Source organism: Aulonocara sp. 'chitande type north' Nkhata Bay, linkage group LG7 (assembly GCF_057382095.1).
Source record: "Aulonocara sp. 'chitande type north' Nkhata Bay isolate Kocher_YH1m ecotype deep benthic linkage group LG7, A_spYH_male_GT1.1, whole genome shotgun sequence".
NCBI classification, from domain to species: domain Eukaryota; kingdom Metazoa; phylum Chordata; class Actinopteri; order Cichliformes; family Cichlidae; genus Aulonocara; species Aulonocara sp. 'chitande type north' Nkhata Bay.
The window spans coordinates 25,571,440-25,589,144 of NC_141350.1; the positions used below are offsets into that span (position 1 = coordinate 25,571,440).

At 39.4% G+C, this 17,705-nt stretch overlaps 2 protein-coding genes across 2 annotated transcripts; both read right to left on the reverse strand.

The window, feature by feature from the left end:
• Positions 1–528: 528 nt before the first annotated feature.
• Positions 529–8,033, reverse strand: ftsj1 (FtsJ RNA 2'-O-methyltransferase 1). The gene is made up of 11 exons (XM_086299631.1): positions 7,904–8,033; positions 7,500–7,637; positions 7,126–7,195; positions 5,828–5,948; positions 5,657–5,735; positions 5,508–5,560; positions 5,380–5,433; positions 4,685–4,787; positions 4,257–4,340; positions 2,390–2,493; positions 529–1,127 (listed from the first exon to the last, which is right to left on the reverse strand). Exons 2-11 carry the CDS (start codon positions 7,618–7,620, stop codon positions 954–956), a joined length of 963 nt encoding a protein of 320 aa, XP_086155757.1. The 5' UTR covers positions 7,621–7,637; positions 7,904–8,033; the 3' UTR covers positions 529–953.
• Positions 8,034–10,524: 2,491 nt separating this feature from the next.
• On the reverse strand, positions 10,525–17,209 carry LOC147325224 (serine/threonine-protein kinase pim-3-like). Its single transcript, XM_086299632.1, has 6 exons — positions 16,906–17,209; positions 16,220–16,329; positions 15,112–15,162; positions 13,441–13,804; positions 13,037–13,213; positions 10,525–12,273 (listed from the first exon to the last, which is right to left on the reverse strand). The coding sequence occupies exons 1-6, from the start codon at positions 17,093–17,095 to the stop codon at positions 12,071–12,073; spliced, it is 1,095 nt and encodes a 364-aa protein (XP_086155758.1). The 5' UTR covers positions 17,096–17,209; the 3' UTR covers positions 10,525–12,070.
• Positions 17,210–17,705: the final 496 nt, after the last annotated feature.

Below are 17,705 nucleotides of genomic sequence, written 5' to 3' on the forward strand. Positions count from 1 at the left end.
TTGCATTAAATATATACATTTAATGTACATTAATATATCTTTTATGACTGAATCTGAATTTATTTTGAATTTTCTCTAATCCATGTGGATTTATAAGTATACATACTGGCCCAAATATATACTCAGGTAGTGATGTTGAAAGTTCCACAATGCTAACCTGAGAAGGCGAAGGCATATTAACTTCTCATTAGTGATCGTGACCGACTACAACTGGTAGTTTCTCTTTGCATAAAATGATTTTTGACAGCCTTTATGCATACTTCTGGCACTGCCAATAATATCAGTCAACCATATATTGATCTATTTTTATGATCCTGAAAAAATGTCTCGTGTTTTTAAAAAATATATATAATAAGTAAAAACTGCACCAGTATAAATGCGGAGCAGTGAGTTAAAAATACCATCCGTAAGTCTCATAACATGAGACTTACGGTTTATATTAGGTATATATTTTAAAACTATTACTGTTCCAAGTAGATAATCCTTGGGGTTATTGGCAAGAGTGGCATTATTAAATACTAAACATCACCATAGTGAGTGCTTTTATTTCACTTTTTTTTTAAAATACAATTTTATTATAGTGTGACAACTGAACAATTATTAGTCATGGAAAAAATAACATAACATTGACTGTGCCTGGTTTGGCTTAAAATAATATTTTTCTCAATTTAAAAGTAATGGATAAAAACATTTGTTTCAAAGAATTTTGCATCAAAATACAAACCAATAAAAACATACATCTCTGCTTAGAAAAAACATTCAAAACAGCCTCCTGTGTCTTTGTTGATAGACATGCCACTACAGGCCTCATAGAAATTAAACTGTTAGCCATCTTCTCATCTGTCAGGAAAGAGTTCTTTTAATAGTAACTATCCACCGTATCCAGGTGTTGGCCGATTTTGTTTTTTGTTTGTTTTTTTTCTTCAAACCACCAAGAGCATAACTGATTTGGATCAGGTTGATTCAGCGTTTGGCTCTGGCTCATCTTGGCTCTGGGTGGGACAGACTGATGGAGCATCCTCTCTGGACAGCAGGTTCTTTTTGCGGAGATGGCAGGCCTGCTGGTATGGGGGACGTATGGGTGGCTGAGCAGGGGGCGTATACTGGTACTCTTTACCAGCATCAAGCTGAGGAAAGGCAAGAAACAGCCAGGACACAAAGACAGCAAAGAGAAAAATACATTAATTTCTTTGGACAATTTGTTCAACAGCATTTATGTATGTAGGTAAATAAGGATTATTTTTGAACGGTGAGTCAAGCAAAACTGCACCCCCTATTATATTTCACTCATTTATTACTAAACCATTAAAATTCAGTATTAAGATATTGGAATAATTATGCATTCCATATTAGAGTGAAAAAAATATAAAGCAAGGGATAACCAAGACATCACAAGAAAAACAAAAGTTTAATTAAAAATTACACTCAAACAGAAAATTTTTTCAAAATACATTAATTAAAGTGGACATGAAACACTACACATATAAAGACTAATTTACACCATGGAGCTCTGCTAAAAAAAGTAAGTTTTTAAAACATGTTTAATGTCATCTTCTGTCAGTATACACATTGACCTACTTTCCCTGCAGACGTGCTGATGGGATTCCCGATCGTGCTTCGGTAAGAAACATAGTTACGTTTGTGGTGTGATGTGCATGTAGCGTGCTGCTATGTTGTAAACTGTCTGGGCGTGCTTGAGAAAAGAGATTTTATTGCATAAAATAGAGCTTATTGCATCTGCTGATTTCCCCACTCAGTACACTCGGCCAGAGGAGGAAATATCAACTTCTGACTCCAGCTTGTTGGGCTGGTGAACCACCTGTCACCTGGCTCAAGCACACTCTCTTCCACACAGTTCTCATTTATAAAGTGCTTTACAAACCTGAACATTACAGCTAACAGCTGGATTTCCCCGTGTCACAATTAGCTAGCAAAACAATAACAAACCACTGATTGCTTAAGAAACAGAGTGAAAGTGGACAGTATATCCTCAGTTTTAACATAAAACTCATTGTTGCAGCCAGAGACAGCACAAAAGTGACCCCCCTCCCCCTTTAGACTGATTTTTAGTTTTAGTGTAGTTTAGTGCTTTCCACAGATTTATCAGTTCTGTCACTAGTTAGCTAACACAAACTAATGTGTCTATTAGCCCCAACCAACCAGTGATGACACGTTCCGTACTGGCACAAGATGGCGCTAAACATGTTATAAAATCTGTAAGCACTTCTATCTTAAATACAGCTTCACAGACGGAGTTATATCTGTCAGTTTTTGAGAGCAGGGCTCCATGGTGTAAATTAACCTTTATACACATACGGTTTCATGTCTACTTTAAGTTTGGTTGGCAAGTTTGACTCTGTATCAGGATCAAGAGGATAAAGCAGCTCACCTGCAAAGGGTAGGTTCTGTCAGAGTCAAAGGCACTGAGGTCACCACACGCCAGGAATGGGACAATGACACGGTTTGGACCTTCTAACTGGTTAAAATCCACATCTTAAGCACAGAGACCAGAAGAGAAACTTATAGGTGTGAATTTATGCTGCAGAAAGAGACTATGCAAAAGTTAATTCAACATTCAAAGGAAGAAGCAAAAGATGTGTAATGCAGTGCTGCACAGTCTGAGGTTCTGTTCATGCAATACACCATGGTTTGGTATCTAGCTTGTGTTGGCTTAATGTGCAAGCAAGGAAAAAAGGAAAAAGCAAGGAAAAAGAAACACGTGGCAGGACCTACAGATGGAAAAAATGTAGTATTTAAACTTTAGCTTTGAATAAAACTTACTAAATATAACTTTTGCTTATGTGCAAGAAAACTCCACAGGGTATTTTTTAAAAGAATTACCAAATGTGGCCACAAAATTATTGTTAGCATACACAATTTTGCCAAAAGCATTCACTCACTCATCCAAATAATTTAATTCAAGTGTTCCAACCAACTCCATGGTCACAAGTGTATAAAATCAAGCTCCTAGGCATGCAGACTGCTTCTACAAACATGTTTGAAGGAACGTCTCGCTCTGAGGAGCTCAGTGAATTCCAGCGTGTTACATGATAGGATGGAAGTCCAGTGGTGAAATTTCCTCACTACTAAATATTCCACAGTCAACTGTTAGTGGTGTTATACCAACTAGTGGAAACGATTGGGAAGGACAGCCATGAAGTAGTGGCCATGTAAAATGACAGAGCAGGGTCAGCTGATACTGAGGTGCATAGTACGCAATGGTCGCCAACTTTTGCTACAGACCTCTAAACGTCATGTAGCCTTCAGATTAGTTCATAAACAGTGAATAGTGTTTCATGGAATGGGTTTGCATGTCTGAGCAGCTGCACCCAAGCTTTACATCACCAAGCACAATGCATGTCATCACTGGACTCACTGGATCAGTGCAGAGGTGTCTCTTGAAGTGACAAATCACACTTCTCCATCTGATGGAGAAGTCTGGGTTTGGCGGTTGCCATGGGAACGGTACTTTTCTTACTGCAGAGTGCCAAGTATAAAGTAGAGGGGGGATTATGGTGTGGGGTTGTTTTTCAAGACTTGGGCTCAGCCCATTTGTTTCAATGAGAGAAACTCTTAATGCTTCAGCATACCAAGACATTTTGGACAATTTCATACTCCCAACTTTGTGGAAACAGTTTGGGAATGGTATTTTCCTGTTGCACCATGACTGTACACAAGTGCACAAAACAAGGTCCATAAAGGGATGGATGAAAGAGTTTGGTGTAGAACAATTTGACTGAGTTCTGACCTCAACCTAATAGAACATCTTTAGGATGAATTAGAGTGGACACTGTGAGCCAGGCCTTTTTCATCCAACATCAGTGTCTGACCTCACAAATGTGCTTCTAAAAATATAAATACACTCCTAAACATTGTAGAAAACTTTCCAAGAAGAGTCAAAAGCTGTGATAGCTGCAAAGGGTTGCCCACCAATATATTAAACACTATGGATTAAGAATAGGATGTCAGTCTAGTTCATATGTGTGTAAAGGCAAATGAACTAATACTTTTGGCAATACAATGTATGTTACACACTTAGTAATTTACGTCTGTAAATTTTAAGACAACTTATTGTCTTGCAACTAAAACTACATGGTTGAAAACATGAGAAAACTATTATTTAGACTTGGTTTACATTTTTTCAATGACTAGTTTGAACACATAGAACAGGGTGATAATTCTGACCCAAGTACAGTTTCCTGATCCAGTTCAGATAGCAAAGTAAAGACTTATGTGGTTAAATGATTGATAATTACCATAGGAGTGATCCAGCAGAGGATTAGACATGTTGGGGATGTAGCCTTTGGGAGGAGAGTAATTCTGACAGACCACGAAGGCCTCTGTACACAGAAAGACAGATCATTCACGCAGTATGTCAACAGAGGTCATTCAAATGTTTGAGATGGGAATGGGTGTGTAAAATCAAACAATGGATACTGGATTAGAAAGTTCCTCAGAGAGAATCTCCAAACGATTTTATAAGACCAGGCAGCCATTCATTATTAGTATAAGATTTTGTGTAGCCCACCGCCTGTGTGTGAGTGCTGCTGAAACATGTAATAAAATCCACAGCAAATATAAATTTCTTTGCTTTGGATTTCATAATAAAATAAATAAATGAAATGGAGATGAGATTTTCCTTCTATTAGATCCATGCGAGTGGGTTATGACTGTGGTGGCTCACCGATGCTGGAGTTCCTGCTGCTGCGAGGCTTGGTGCAGGTCACACCATCGAAGAAGAGCTTCAGCTGGGAGTACAGCAGTGTCACATCTTTACCTCTGAAAATCTGTCAGAGAGAGTAAAAGCCCGGCTGTCATTACAGGCCAATCTGACAAGAGACATGAAACCCAGGACCCACAACAGGGCTAATTCAAATGGTGGAAAAGGAAGGTTTTACGCAGCTGTGTAAGAAAGCCAACCAAACCCAGGTAGAAAATATTTTTCAAATTCAGTTTTAGCGTGCAACATTATTGTGCCGCCTCCTGAAGAGTTCCAAGGTTTGGTTAGTTTAGCTAAGTTTTACTTCTTGTTAAGTAAACCAAAAAGTTATGCACTTATGTTATACTTAAAATTTCATGGGACCTTGGATGCTTTAGTGCTCACATTTGATGTACAATACTTTTGATATATACATTTGACATATAATACTCTGTCACTATTGTTGCATTACAGCACTACTACTGCTGTGGCAATAGCTTGACAGTTCGTCTGTCATAAATGACAGCAGGAAAAGAAGGACGGGAAGTGTCCATGAGACTTTAAGAGAATGGGTGGATGGATTTTAAATGACTGTCACCTCTCTGGCAGACAGGACTCATTTATTTAACATCAAATGTTATAAGTGTACATTTATGAATTACCACAAATCCTGAGCTCACCTTAGCCACAAACGTTCCTCCAGGCTTCAGGACATGTGTGGTAATGTTCAAAGCCTAAGAAACAAACAGCTGTTAGCGTGACATCACAAGAAATCTGACAGTGCAATCAAACACATCTCTGTACTCACAGCTAACAGGAGCTGAGCCTGGATGTATTCATCCACATCGTGGAGTCCAGTTACTAAGAAAAGAACATAAGAAATAGAATAAGAACAACAAGAGGGGGACAGAGGAGACTTAAGAACCAACGACGTCAGACAGAAAGCAAGCCTCTCACCATCTGGAGCTCCGTCACACACTACAAGGTCGGCCGGGTGACCCTCAAAGTGGCGAATTATTTCCTGAGCTGTTGACACCTAGGAGAAAGACATTGACATAGGTCTTCACTCCTCCACGCCTACGAGTTGAGTTACTGTGATTACTGACATCATTGTGCTTATGTCCCTACCTTGGTGATGTCTCCCTGGATTTGAGTAACTCCGGGCAGAGGAGCCATGGCCTGAAGGTCCACTGCCACAATCTTCACTTCCTCACCGCTCTCACCCTTTTCAGCTTTCTCCGCACACCCTCTTTTAATAAAAACAATCAAACAAACAAAATGCACAGAATAGTTTTTTAGTAAGTAGACACATTTTATGAATATATCACATATCATAATCCAAATACTTTATAATAGAAATAAAGCAGCTCCAAAAAATTCATTTAAACACATATTCACACAATTTACATAAAATATCACAGCAACAAACTGTCCTCCATCCACAGTCCCAGAGATTAGGCGTTGAAAGCTTAATAAATGTGTTCAGATTAGATTTAAAGACAACCACAGCTGATGCCAGTCTAGGGGTCACTTGGTGCAGAAACAACAAGAGCAGCATAAGGATGGTGTGTTATTCTTAGCATGATATTCTGGTATTTCCAACACCTTTTTTAATCCTATAGGTGTTTTCATACCTATAGTTTGTTAATTTGATCCAAATCAGTTGATGAGTTTGTAAACTTGTAGCTTTTTCCTGTGGGTTAGTTTGTTTTCATACTGAGGAAGATCTAAAATGCGTCACTATAAACCACATGAGAATGTTCAGTCAGCTCATTAGCCAGATGTGTCTGGGGCAAGTGCAACAAAAGTAAATACAGGAAGAAGGTGCTGTGTTCTGGTTTATTGGAGAACACAGAATTTACTTTCATTTCAGAGCTTGTTGCTAGCCCGTACAGACCTTTGCACATCTATAGTACCTTTCTGCACTGAGAAAACAAGCATACATGGATGGCTATGGGGTGGGGTTTTTTATAGCTCAAACTCGTGACGTAGTTGGATCAGGTTGACACATAAACAAACTGCTCTGGAGTTTATTTGTAATGGTACTGAGACCACCTCCTCCAAATTGTCTTGGTGGGGTTGTTTTGGTTCACATCTCATTACGAATACTGTGTTCACACTTGCACAAATGAACTGCACCAGGTAGGAAAATGAACCGGGAGTTCAATTGAAATGGATTAAACACCGCAGTTGTGAAAACACCATATAAATATGAGAATACACCCCTGCAGCAGTTTATATGCTATAAAAAGAGGAATAGGATAAGAGTTCAACTCTAAGGCCCATGTTATTTCTTTAATGGTATATTTCTAAAAAAGAAAGATTTGTTGTATAAAAGTGTAATATACTGCAGCCATGCAAATCATTTTTGCTCAGCTAGGATATGTTCACTATATGTTGGCATATTAAAATAAGTAACATGTTACCTGAGTTTCCGGCTGAGAACCTGACTCCAACTTCCAGGGGCTGCACAGAGATCCACTGCTCTGTTTACACCTAAAAAAGAAGAAAACAGACATTTATCAACAGACACAATAGTACAAGGGCTGGCAGTGAGTTTTTCATGTCACTGTGGAGAAATTTTGGCCCACTATTCTTTACAGAATTATTTTAATTTAGCCACATTAGAAGGTTTGTAAGAATGTATGCCCTATAAGCTCATGACAAAACATCTCAATACTAAATCATTTTATATCATGAAAAAGTCACATCAGGGTTTTCTAAAGAACCCCTTTTCTACATATTATACATATACTAAACTATTGATAAAAGTCTTTCTCAGGTGACCTATGGGTCTCACCTGTGAACAAGTTGAACTCTTGATCGAGCTGCAGCAGCTTGAAGGCGCTCCTCGCTCTCCAGCCCTCCTCTTTGGCCAGTCGATAGTAAATGTCTCGTTTGTCTTTGGAGGACCGACCCATATTGACCTATGACCCCTCTGAAGGAAAACACACAGTCACAATGGCCCCTATTCTTTTAGAGCTATTATCGCTATAATGGAAGCTGTCTGTATAACACAGGCTGTATTTCTTGAGTATTGTTGCATTTGGATTTCGGTTACTACAGGAGAAGACCCGCTGCATGGCTGTCCGTCCTTGTTGTTTGAAGGTAGGTAAGCGTCTTTGTGTGAATTAAATTCAAGTTCATACTACACAAAACACGTAAAAACACAAAGACTGGTTCACGACATCCAGACTCACTTACTTTCACGTGGGCTTTGCTGTTGTCGACTGTGAAAAGGCTCTTCTTCTTTTCGTCCTTCCGCCTCTTCTTCTTCTTTGGTGTTTAACGGCAATTCGCATCCAGGATAGTGCATTACTGCCTCCTGTAGGATTGTCGAATCATTTAAGGTCACTAGCCAATCATTTTGCTTCTTGATCCTCTTATGTCGCCAGAGGTGGGAAGTAACGAAGTACAAATATTTCGTTAATGTACTTAAGTAAAGTATAGATACCTGAAAATTGTACTTGAGTATTTATTTTTCTGAAAACGTTACTTTTCCTCCTACATTTTCACATAAATATCTGTACTTCCCACTCCTTTCATTTTCAAAATAGACTACTTTCGGTTTAACATATTTGAAGTGATTTTTAATTTCATGCCACAGCGGGCCTTCAAACATTAAACCGATTTGAGCCAACACAGTAAAACATGAAAGATAGTCCTAATGGTGTGTCAATCACCAGGGGTTAGCGTACTTCAGCATCTACCTAGCTCTACAGAAGAGAAGCATGTACAAAGGGGGTAACATTTTGTAAGTGTAAGTATTTTCAAATGTAAGGTTTATGTCAGCTCAACAAAGACACAGACTGTTTGTTTCTCACACAGTGTGTCTGCTAGCTAAAGGTGTATCTGCTGCTACACTTAACTTTACTCAGAGGTGGAAAAAGATAAGAAAGTCAGGACAGGATAGGAAGAAGAGAAGTTGTATTTAAAATTAAGGCCTAGCCAGTGGGATTTGATGAGGGGGAAATTTAAAGCTAACATGTAAATCCTCATTTTTAAAAATAAGATATTTGCTCTGTATATGACATTGTTTTGCAGGATGTTTCATATTGTGAAACATCCTGCAAAACAAACTGAGGTATAGCTTAGTAACTTTGTATTATTGAAAGGTTGCATGAAAATACTGTGCAGTTTAATGCAGGATAAACAGGTTGGTTTGCTGTACTGTGTCGGACTGGTGCACAGAAGCTGTGATGTTCTTGGTCATGGGTAGGTTAAATGAAGGGAATTGGAAATTATTTTACATTTTTGGTGACGATACGTAGATTCATTCACTGAATTCCACCTTCATACCAGTTTTATACTGTTTAGCATAAAGCATATTAGGACTGAAAGTTTATATTCCTTTGTACTAATATAATTTTATCATATTAATACAGGATTCAGTTGGCTTTGCACAGTAATAACTCGTAGCCTGCAAATGGCCTTAAAAGACTACTTTTTACTTTCTTACTTTGAGTACATTTCAGAGGCTGCACTTTTTCACTTTTCATTGAGTAAAGAAGTAAAATCAGTACTTTAACTTTTACAGTATTTATAACATAAGTATCTGTACTTCTACTTAAGTACAGAATGTCTGCACTTTTGCTACCTCTGAGGAAAACTGAATAGTGCTGCCCTTACTAAATCACTGTACGCCACTTCTACGTTGTACATTATGTCCTTGACTCAGTTTCCATCATTTCTTTCCTTATTCTCATGGATTGTCTGCATGACAGAAGAACACACTTAACTGCCTCAGTCTTGTGACCGGAGTTGTTATAGGTTTGTAGTTTCATAACATTTTTCAGACTGAAAGTGAAATATTATAAAATACTGACTCGATTAAATTGCGTTAATATTTAAAAATATCTTTTCTAAAAAAAATTAAAAATCCCAAGCCAATAAAAATGTACATGGGCCAGTAAAACTGAGCCACTGACCTGAGGGATTTGAACTTGGACACTGAATTATTGTTAATATTGATTAACATGTACACCAACATACCCTCAACACAAGAACTTTGCATCAAAGCACAGGGCAAACTTCAGAATGCTAATATACTTGCTTCTCAACATTGCAGCCACCACATTTCACTTTAAAGGCTTGCAGAAACAAACTCACTCATTTACTTGCACACTTAAACACACAGACGCACATGTACAAAAACTCATAAAGCCTTCAAGGAAGAAAACGTAAAGATGAATTTTTACGCTTTACTTTAGATTTTTTTTTAACAAATGAAACAGATGTTCCACAGCCCTCAGCCTCCAAATTACAGCATGTACATCATTTGATGCAGTCCAGTGGCAATCCTAGACTTGCTGGGTCTCTTGTCAGATGGGGGACTGGCCTTTTGCCTTAGCTAGGTAGGTGCATGATGTTGTGGCCAGGTGGCTGCAGCCTGACCCTTCCCCGCGAGAAGTTTTCGTGCTGAACATGGTGGTTCTGGAGCAATCCATGGAGGGGCTCCTGGCTGGGACAGCAAAGTGAATCCGCTGTCACCGGTCCTCGAGCCTTGAGATTGCCGTGACCCTGGCTGAGGACCATCCGGCAGTGCGGCTAGCTCCATCGCGGGAGCAGCCGAGGCCAGCGGCAGGAAGTCAGGCAGACCTGGCCTTAACAAGGTTTCTCAAGGTTCTGCTGAGCAGCAGCCATTTCCTTTGATTAAATGCATTGTCTCTCCACAATTCCCGGCAGCCACAGAAACTGTGCCCAGCTGTTCAGAAGCCGTGCAATTGTCAGGGCAGAAGTGCTGGAGATGCGGGCAGCATGGACACATCCTCATGATGTTCCACGGCACCAGCCCTCCGACAACTTCCCCTGGTTCAGGAGAGACATACTGCAGTCCAGTAACATACTAAGAGGGTATATACCAGGCAATGGTAAACTCCGGCTACATGCAAATCCTGGTTTGCACAGAGTAGGACTGTGTAGGATTTCTTTAAGTTAAAAAAGTGTTTTTAACCTTTACTTATTTGTTATTCAGTCACATAAAAATTAACCATGTGAAGGAGAGATTGGCACCTGTCTGGCAGTTGTCAACTTTTAGCTTTCCAGCACGCAAAGTAAAACAGTTGCCATATTTTTACATGACTACATGTTTCTGCAGAGCCGTACAACATAACCTACATGAGTGGCCAACATTACTGCTGGCCGTCACGCTTGTGTGTAGAGTATTAAACAAACTTATTATATTTGGCTTGCCATAAATGTTCCTGTAGACAGTTCTGCTCTTCAAAGCTGATCATACCTACATTATGAGGGCCTTGACCCTGATTGACAGCTATTAATAGAGAAAGACTGAGTCAGAGTACTGGTGGTGGCAGCTGTGACAGGGAAAAGCTGTGTAGTATAGTGAAAAGAATTGAGACCAATATTATCTGCTTCTATATAAAAATATATATATAAAAAAAAGTTTAATTGGAATAATGTCCATGAAGAAACCTTTCCTGCCAGGATTCTACATTTCAAAATGTCAACAAATAAAATATTTTAAAAAACAATAAAGAAGATAACAAAATACAATAAATGCATACAAAAGTATATACATATAACAAAAATGCATGTTTTCAAAATAAAAAACACAATATTTGCATTGACTGTGCATCTTATACCCTGACAAACAGATGAGGTTGACTGCAGGTATTCCCTGTCAAGCACACTGGATGTGGACACATTTTAAGTAAAATCAGCCCTGCGAGAAAAAAAACCCAATCAACTAAAAAACCGACTGTCCAGATGATTGTTTAACCATAGAAACAAGAAACAAAAAACAAACAAACAAAAAAGTGTTACATTGCAGACTAACTAAATATATCTGGAAGACTTAAAATCCCCTGCAGCCTTACAGACGATTAGATGTTCCATTGCCCTGATGTGGCTGCACACAGCAGAATTTAACCAGATGTTCAAAAATGTTTTCATTTTCAACGTCTAGAGCAGGGGTGCCCAATCCCGGTCCTCGAGAGTTACCGTCCTGCAGCTTTTAGATGCATCCTTGTTCCCACACACCCGAATCAAATGAATGGCTTGTTATAAGGCCTTTACCAAACATGATGGCATGCTGAAGAGGTAATCAAACCATTTGATTCAGCTGTGTTGGAGTAGGGATGCATCTAAAAGCTGCAGGATAGTAGCTCTTGAGGACTGGGATTGGGCAGCCCTGGTCTAGAGATTCTCTCCCTTTGCAGTCTGGTTTTTGCCAATGAATGACACTTTCCCCATAGCAGCTTTAAATAAACAAATTCAAGGCACTTTTAACGCAGCACAAAGCTGCGCCACAGCAGCAAACTTCATCCACAACTGTGAACAACTCCCACCGACATGTCATAGACACTGAAGAACAGCTGTCAGTCAAGTCCAAACCATGCCCACCATGAGATTCTACTGGTTGGGAGGGGAGTAGGAGGAAGATGGATTCAAGAAGGAGCAGGAGGTGTTATCTTTGACAGCATGAAGTGTGATGGCTGCCTCGTCTGTTCGCTGAGCCCTGCTGCCCATCAACCAAGGGTGGAGGAAGATCTGCTCCAGGGTTGGCCGGTCGGACGGCTGCTGGCACAAACACCAGCCAATCAGCTGCTGGCACTCTGCAACAGAAAGAAACTACTAGTACAAAAGCTTGAGGCACAACACACTGACCAATGACCAATCATTTATATCAGGGGTCTCAAACTCCAGTCCTTGAGAGCCGCTGTCCTGAAACTTTTCCATGTGTCCCTATTGCAGCACACCTGAAGACAATTAGTAGGTCATTAGCAAGACTGTAGAACTTGAGTGCATGCTGAGGTGGCAATTCAGCCATTTGATTCATCTTACAGCAGCTCATGAGTGAATGAACATGGTGCAAAAGTATTTTTAGAAGTACATTTTTCCAAACACTTACATTAACTTAAATTTACTTGAGTAGGGTTAGGGGTTGACACTTCAGCATGCAGTTCTATGCTCTTGCTAATGACCTAATTTTATTCAGGTGTGTTGCAACAGGGACACCGGCCCTCAAGGACTGAGACCCCTGCAATAGGGTGAGTCACAACAATCTGAGTTTCCAGCTCTTATACACAATCTTGTCATTGCACTGTCTTTGTAAATACTGGCACTTCTTTTTCTGCCATAATCCAGCTTGCACTGGCACAGTGTGTTAGTAAATAGAGTCAATCAACTCAGAGTGGATGAAGTTGTTTCATGAAACAGAGCCCAGGATAGCCTCTTTCATGCTTCATGCTTGTGAGCATTTGTGTGTATGATGTCAGTTCATTGGTCAGTTTTCCCACCCTCTTTGCCACTAAAAATGCCAATGCTGCAAAACAGGAACAGAGACAATAGACAATTTCTATCACTGGGTAGACTGACCCGAGGAGACTTTCCGCCTGAAATAGATCTGTCCCGTTAGGATCTCCTCGTCATGTTCAAAGGGGATGTCGCCACACACCATGTCATACAGCAGCACACCGAGTGACCAGACGGTGGCTGGTCGCCCATAGTATCGATGGAATCGGATCCACTCTGGAGGACTGTATACTCGTGTCCCTGCAGGGAGGACAAATACAGAAAAGCATCAGGCATTTTAAAGCCAAGCAATGGCTCCAGCTGCAACTCCTGGCTGCCTATAGAGTCAGGAACATGTCCTCCTCATCAATGAAGGCAACTTTCTGAGCATAATGATCCATCTCTAAATAGTAATTTTGTGTGTGTGAGTGGGGGATGTGTGGGTGGGAGCACAAAATAGTGACAGATAATGGGACATTTGGACTCACCATCAAACTCTGTGTAGACAGTGTCTTTAAGAACAGCCCCTGAGCCAAAGTCAATGAGTTTGACCTGCTCGGTCCTCAGGTCCACCAGCAGGTTCTCGTCCTTAATATCACGGTGGACAACGCCACAGGCATAGCAGTGACGTATGGCCTCCAGTACCTGCAGGAAGAAGCCACGTGCTGCCTCCTCATCAAGAGCGCCACGCTCTGTGATGTAATCAAACAGGTCCTGACATGGCTTGGGATGCTCCATCGCTATAAACCAGCCATCCGCCTGCTCCCACCAATCCAAGAGCTGCACCACGCCAGCAAAGGTCCCACTCACTTTCTTCAGCAGCACAATCTCTAAAGGAATTAAAGCTCCGGACTGAGAGAGCAATTTAAATAATCAGGATGTCGTCCTTTAAATGACATCAAGTTAAATACAGATAAAAGTATGCAAAGAAGAGGAAGACGATCATGTGGGTTTTTATGAAGAATGGCACATGAGGACCAACAGGTTGCTGGAAATCCAAACAAATCCAAAAACAAGGAACTAAGGTGTTTGGGGTGTTTTGCTTGGTAAAAAATTTATGATTATAAAGACAAGATATACTTTATTTGTCCCAACAGTTGTGATGTTCCTTTGTTACAGCAGTTTATAAAGTTAAGGTAAACAAAACCTATATCCTGATTTTTAAATCATTTAATGCATTCATGCAACAAGCACCTCATCCTACAGAAGCACACGCACTCTGACAGTGGCTTTTTTGTCTAATGATAACCAGTCATGCAACTATACCAAAGCATGCAAAGAACACAAGGAAACTGGGGGCACAGTAAGAAGCTTCATGGGCCATACATAGCAGCAGTAGAAAGTTAGACTTAGTTATTGACCAGACATATTCATTAGAGGTGGGAATCACCATACATCTCACGATACGATATTATCGCAATACTTAACGCACGATACGATATTATTGCAATTTTTTAAAATATTTTGCGATATTCAGATTCTGTACATAAAGGTAAACTATCAATATTCATTTTATCTAATATCAAAGTCTCACACTCAGTCTCTCTCTCATTTCAGTCAGTTTTATTGTTGACAAACTGATCGGTTTGTTTTACAGTCTAGTCCAACTTAACTGAATGCAACCATCTGGCACAATTATAGCTATTCTGAACTATGCAATTTGTGAAACCTATGCAGCCTCTTCAGCAACTGAAGAATTTGAAAGTAAATTAAAACAAAATATAATTTTACATTAAATAAAAAAGTTTTAAACTTAATTAAAATAAAACATGTCTTAAATTAAAATAAGTAAACTGTCATCTTTATTGCTGCCAAAAAAAAAGTTAAACACATTTGGACAGTGAAGGAATGTCAGGATTCTTGCTCAGAAAAAGGATCAACATGCTCTGAAGTCGGAGCATGTTCCAGTCCACAAAAACTTTTTTTGTAACAAAATATCGATTTCTGCTGTCCCTGTATCGATACATTATTAGCAAACAAAATATCACGATACTACACAGTATCGATTTTTTCCCCCCACCCCTAATATTCATTTTATTCATCTATTTGTGAACACGAAAGATAATTTCACATAGTAATAGAAGCTGAAGTGGTAAGAAAACAGGTAGTAAGGCAATTAAAACTGTTAAACTGCAAGTAGAAATGCAGGCAGCCCTTACCAGAGAACCCCACTCAGTCACCCGATCCTTGCTCACATGTTTCACTGCCACCTACATGTAAATAAACACCATCAAAATATTATAAACATATCCTCAGAATAAAACTGAATAAATTCTCTTTCTATACTAAAATACAAACCATCATACAGCAGCTTTAGGGTAGATCTGTGCATGCTGATAATATGAATCTTTTGGTCTAACAATGTTCCTGATTTATGAAATAACTTTATTTTCCCACTGTAATTAAAATAACTATTATTGTCAAATTCCTACTTCCAATAAGTAAAGATTTAGCAGAAGGAACAGAGAGTAAAGCACTTTTGTTTAATAACCGGCTTTCTTTGTGACAACAAAGACATGAGCCAGGCATGCCAGCACTGAGTCAAGCTGCACAGCTGATAGCAGTAAAAGAGGAAGTAAGAGTGACAGATGTGGGTTTTAAATAAAAGCAGCATCTGAAAAAGTTTTTTTTTTTTTTTTATTCCGAACTGACAAAAAGAAACGGAATTTTCAATTTTTTGTTAATTACATAATAAAATGATGATAGATAAAATTACAGCTATGGAAAATTGTAATGATAATGTAGGCGAGAAGCCAATACTTTTAACAGACTAAGGAGATGCTGTAATTGAAAACAACAATTAAAAAAACAAAAACAAAGCCTAGATTAATTGAATTCATATGAATGTGACACATTTACTGGAGAAAACAACAAGATTTAAGTTCAGAGCAGACTACAAGTCATGTAGACACTGGTCTTAAATAAAACAATGCCTCTTCATTCTGGCTGTTGAAAGACTGGACCAAATTAACAAAGACTGAAAAATTAATGACTGTCAATTCATTATTTCGATTCAATTAATTCGTATTTGAGATAATTGTTTTCATTTAGTCTCAAATTCAGTCTTCCTTTTTAATGCAAGAACCTTGAGGCCTAATACAAAATATTTAAGTAGGATTGTCAGTTATTGTTTTTAAACTCGAACATTCAAGTACGGCTTGATTTTGAAGGGTCAAACAGGAAACTCAGCTGTCTGCTACAAGGCATCTTGACAATGAGAGTTGGCCATGTGCTGCGACCAAAACAAAGCCGCCCCTCGGTTCTTACCGGCAAACCATCAGCGAGGCGAACAGCTGAGTAAACGGTACCGAATCCCCCACTGCCGAGAACCGGACCCAGCCGGTACTGCTTCTCAAGCGACTGCTTCTCTGCGTTGGCTGCAGAGCACAGGGAAGAAAAGTCAGGGCTAATTAAAGTCATGTCAACTTTGCAAATAAACCCCAACATAGTACGTCCCGCGATTAGAACTGCGTGTAATCGTCGACACAAACGTACACATCACCGAATACACTTGCAACGTTTAAAGCAAAGACAAAAACTCACTTTACGTTATACAAGACACCTAGATGTCAAAATGGTCCCGTCCTTGGCCTGAAAATGTCCTAATTTAAACAATGATCGCCATGTATTCGGCAGATATATGAAACTTTAAGTGGTTTAAGTCCCTCCGATTGGGGTAAAGGTGTCCTAGCTCCATTCAGGCTGAGTTGATTTCAATACTTAAAATAATAATAATAATAATAATAATAAAAAATTCATTTTAGTTTAGTCACATGTTAGCTAAATGAATAACTAAGTCCAGAAAAATCTGTATTTTGTATCAGATGACCCAGATTTTCCAACCCGATTCGAAATCCCGGCTTCGAATAATCCATTTCTGATTAAGACTTGAAGCGTGGCGGGTAAAATAAAGTGACGTGAAATGGACACAGCTGCGAAGTCGAGGCTGTTACCTTGCAGGAGCTTCACCGGCAGGTCCATGCTGAACGACATGTGTGAGAGGGTGTCCAGTTTAGAGAGCAGCATGCTGCTCCTGACTTCTCCCGAATAATTCAACCGCACCGAGAAATTATTGGCGCTATACATCCTCAGGAAAAAAAAAAAAAAACAGTCCTCGGCTCCTCTCACGGGAGAGATAAACATAACCTAAAATCCATTCCGGATGTGGTCCACAGAGCGCAAACCCCGAAGTCTGAGGTTGCTCCGCTATAACGCTGCTGCCAGTATATACAAGAAAATCCTTCCGCCTGACCCCCGCTGACACACCAAATTGTACCACAAAGCTTGCTGCATTAAAACTACACGAACACACTTAAATGGAATAAAAAACAAAGGGGCCCCATGTTTTAGGTAAATGTGAAGTCATTTTCTTGAAAATGTAGTCGTAATTCAATGAGAAACCCACGGCCTAGTTTATTCTTTACGCGACTAGTGCAGGGATTCGGAGACGGTCACTCGGCAATGCTGCAGCACACCAAAAACGAAAAAGCGCTTCCCCCAACAATAAACGAATAAATAAATAAATAAATAAATAATGTTAAAATGCAATGATTTTAATATTTGAATTAAAATGATATTATTGTTTATGGTAATAAGGTTGGTTGGACAATGTGAGAGAAAGTTAATATGATGTCGTTTTTGTTTTGTTTTTTTCCAAACCATTCGCTAAAGACTGGTAATGGAGATGATTTGCTATTGGAAGCTCCAGTTACTCATATGTTACTTTTTGGGTCAATGTGAAGATTTAATTTTG

Coding starts and splice junctions, on each gene's coding strand:
- ftsj1 (XM_086299631.1), bottom strand. CDS start 7,620: ATGGGTCGGTCCTCCAAAGACAAACGAGACATTTACTATCGACTGGCC. Junction 5,736..5,827: donor TCCAGGGAGACATCACCAAG/GTAGGGACATAA, acceptor TCTTTCTCCTAG/GTGTCAACAGCTCAGGAAAT. Junction 5,434..5,507: donor AGGCTCAGCTCCTGTTAGCT/GTGAGTACAGAG, acceptor TTTGTTTCTTAG/GCTTTGAACATTACCACACA.
- LOC147325224 (XM_086299632.1), bottom strand. CDS start 17,095: ATGTTTATCTCTCCCGTGAGAGGAGCCGAGGACTGTTTTTTTTTTTTT. Junction 16,330..16,905: donor GCCGGTGAAGCTCCTGCAAG/GTAACAGCCTCG, acceptor TGTGCTCTGCAG/CCAACGCAGAGAAGCAGTCG. Junction 13,805..15,111: donor TGACTGAGTGGGGTTCTCTG/GTAAGGGCTGCC, acceptor TTGCTCTCTCAG/TCCGGAGCTTTAATTCCTTT.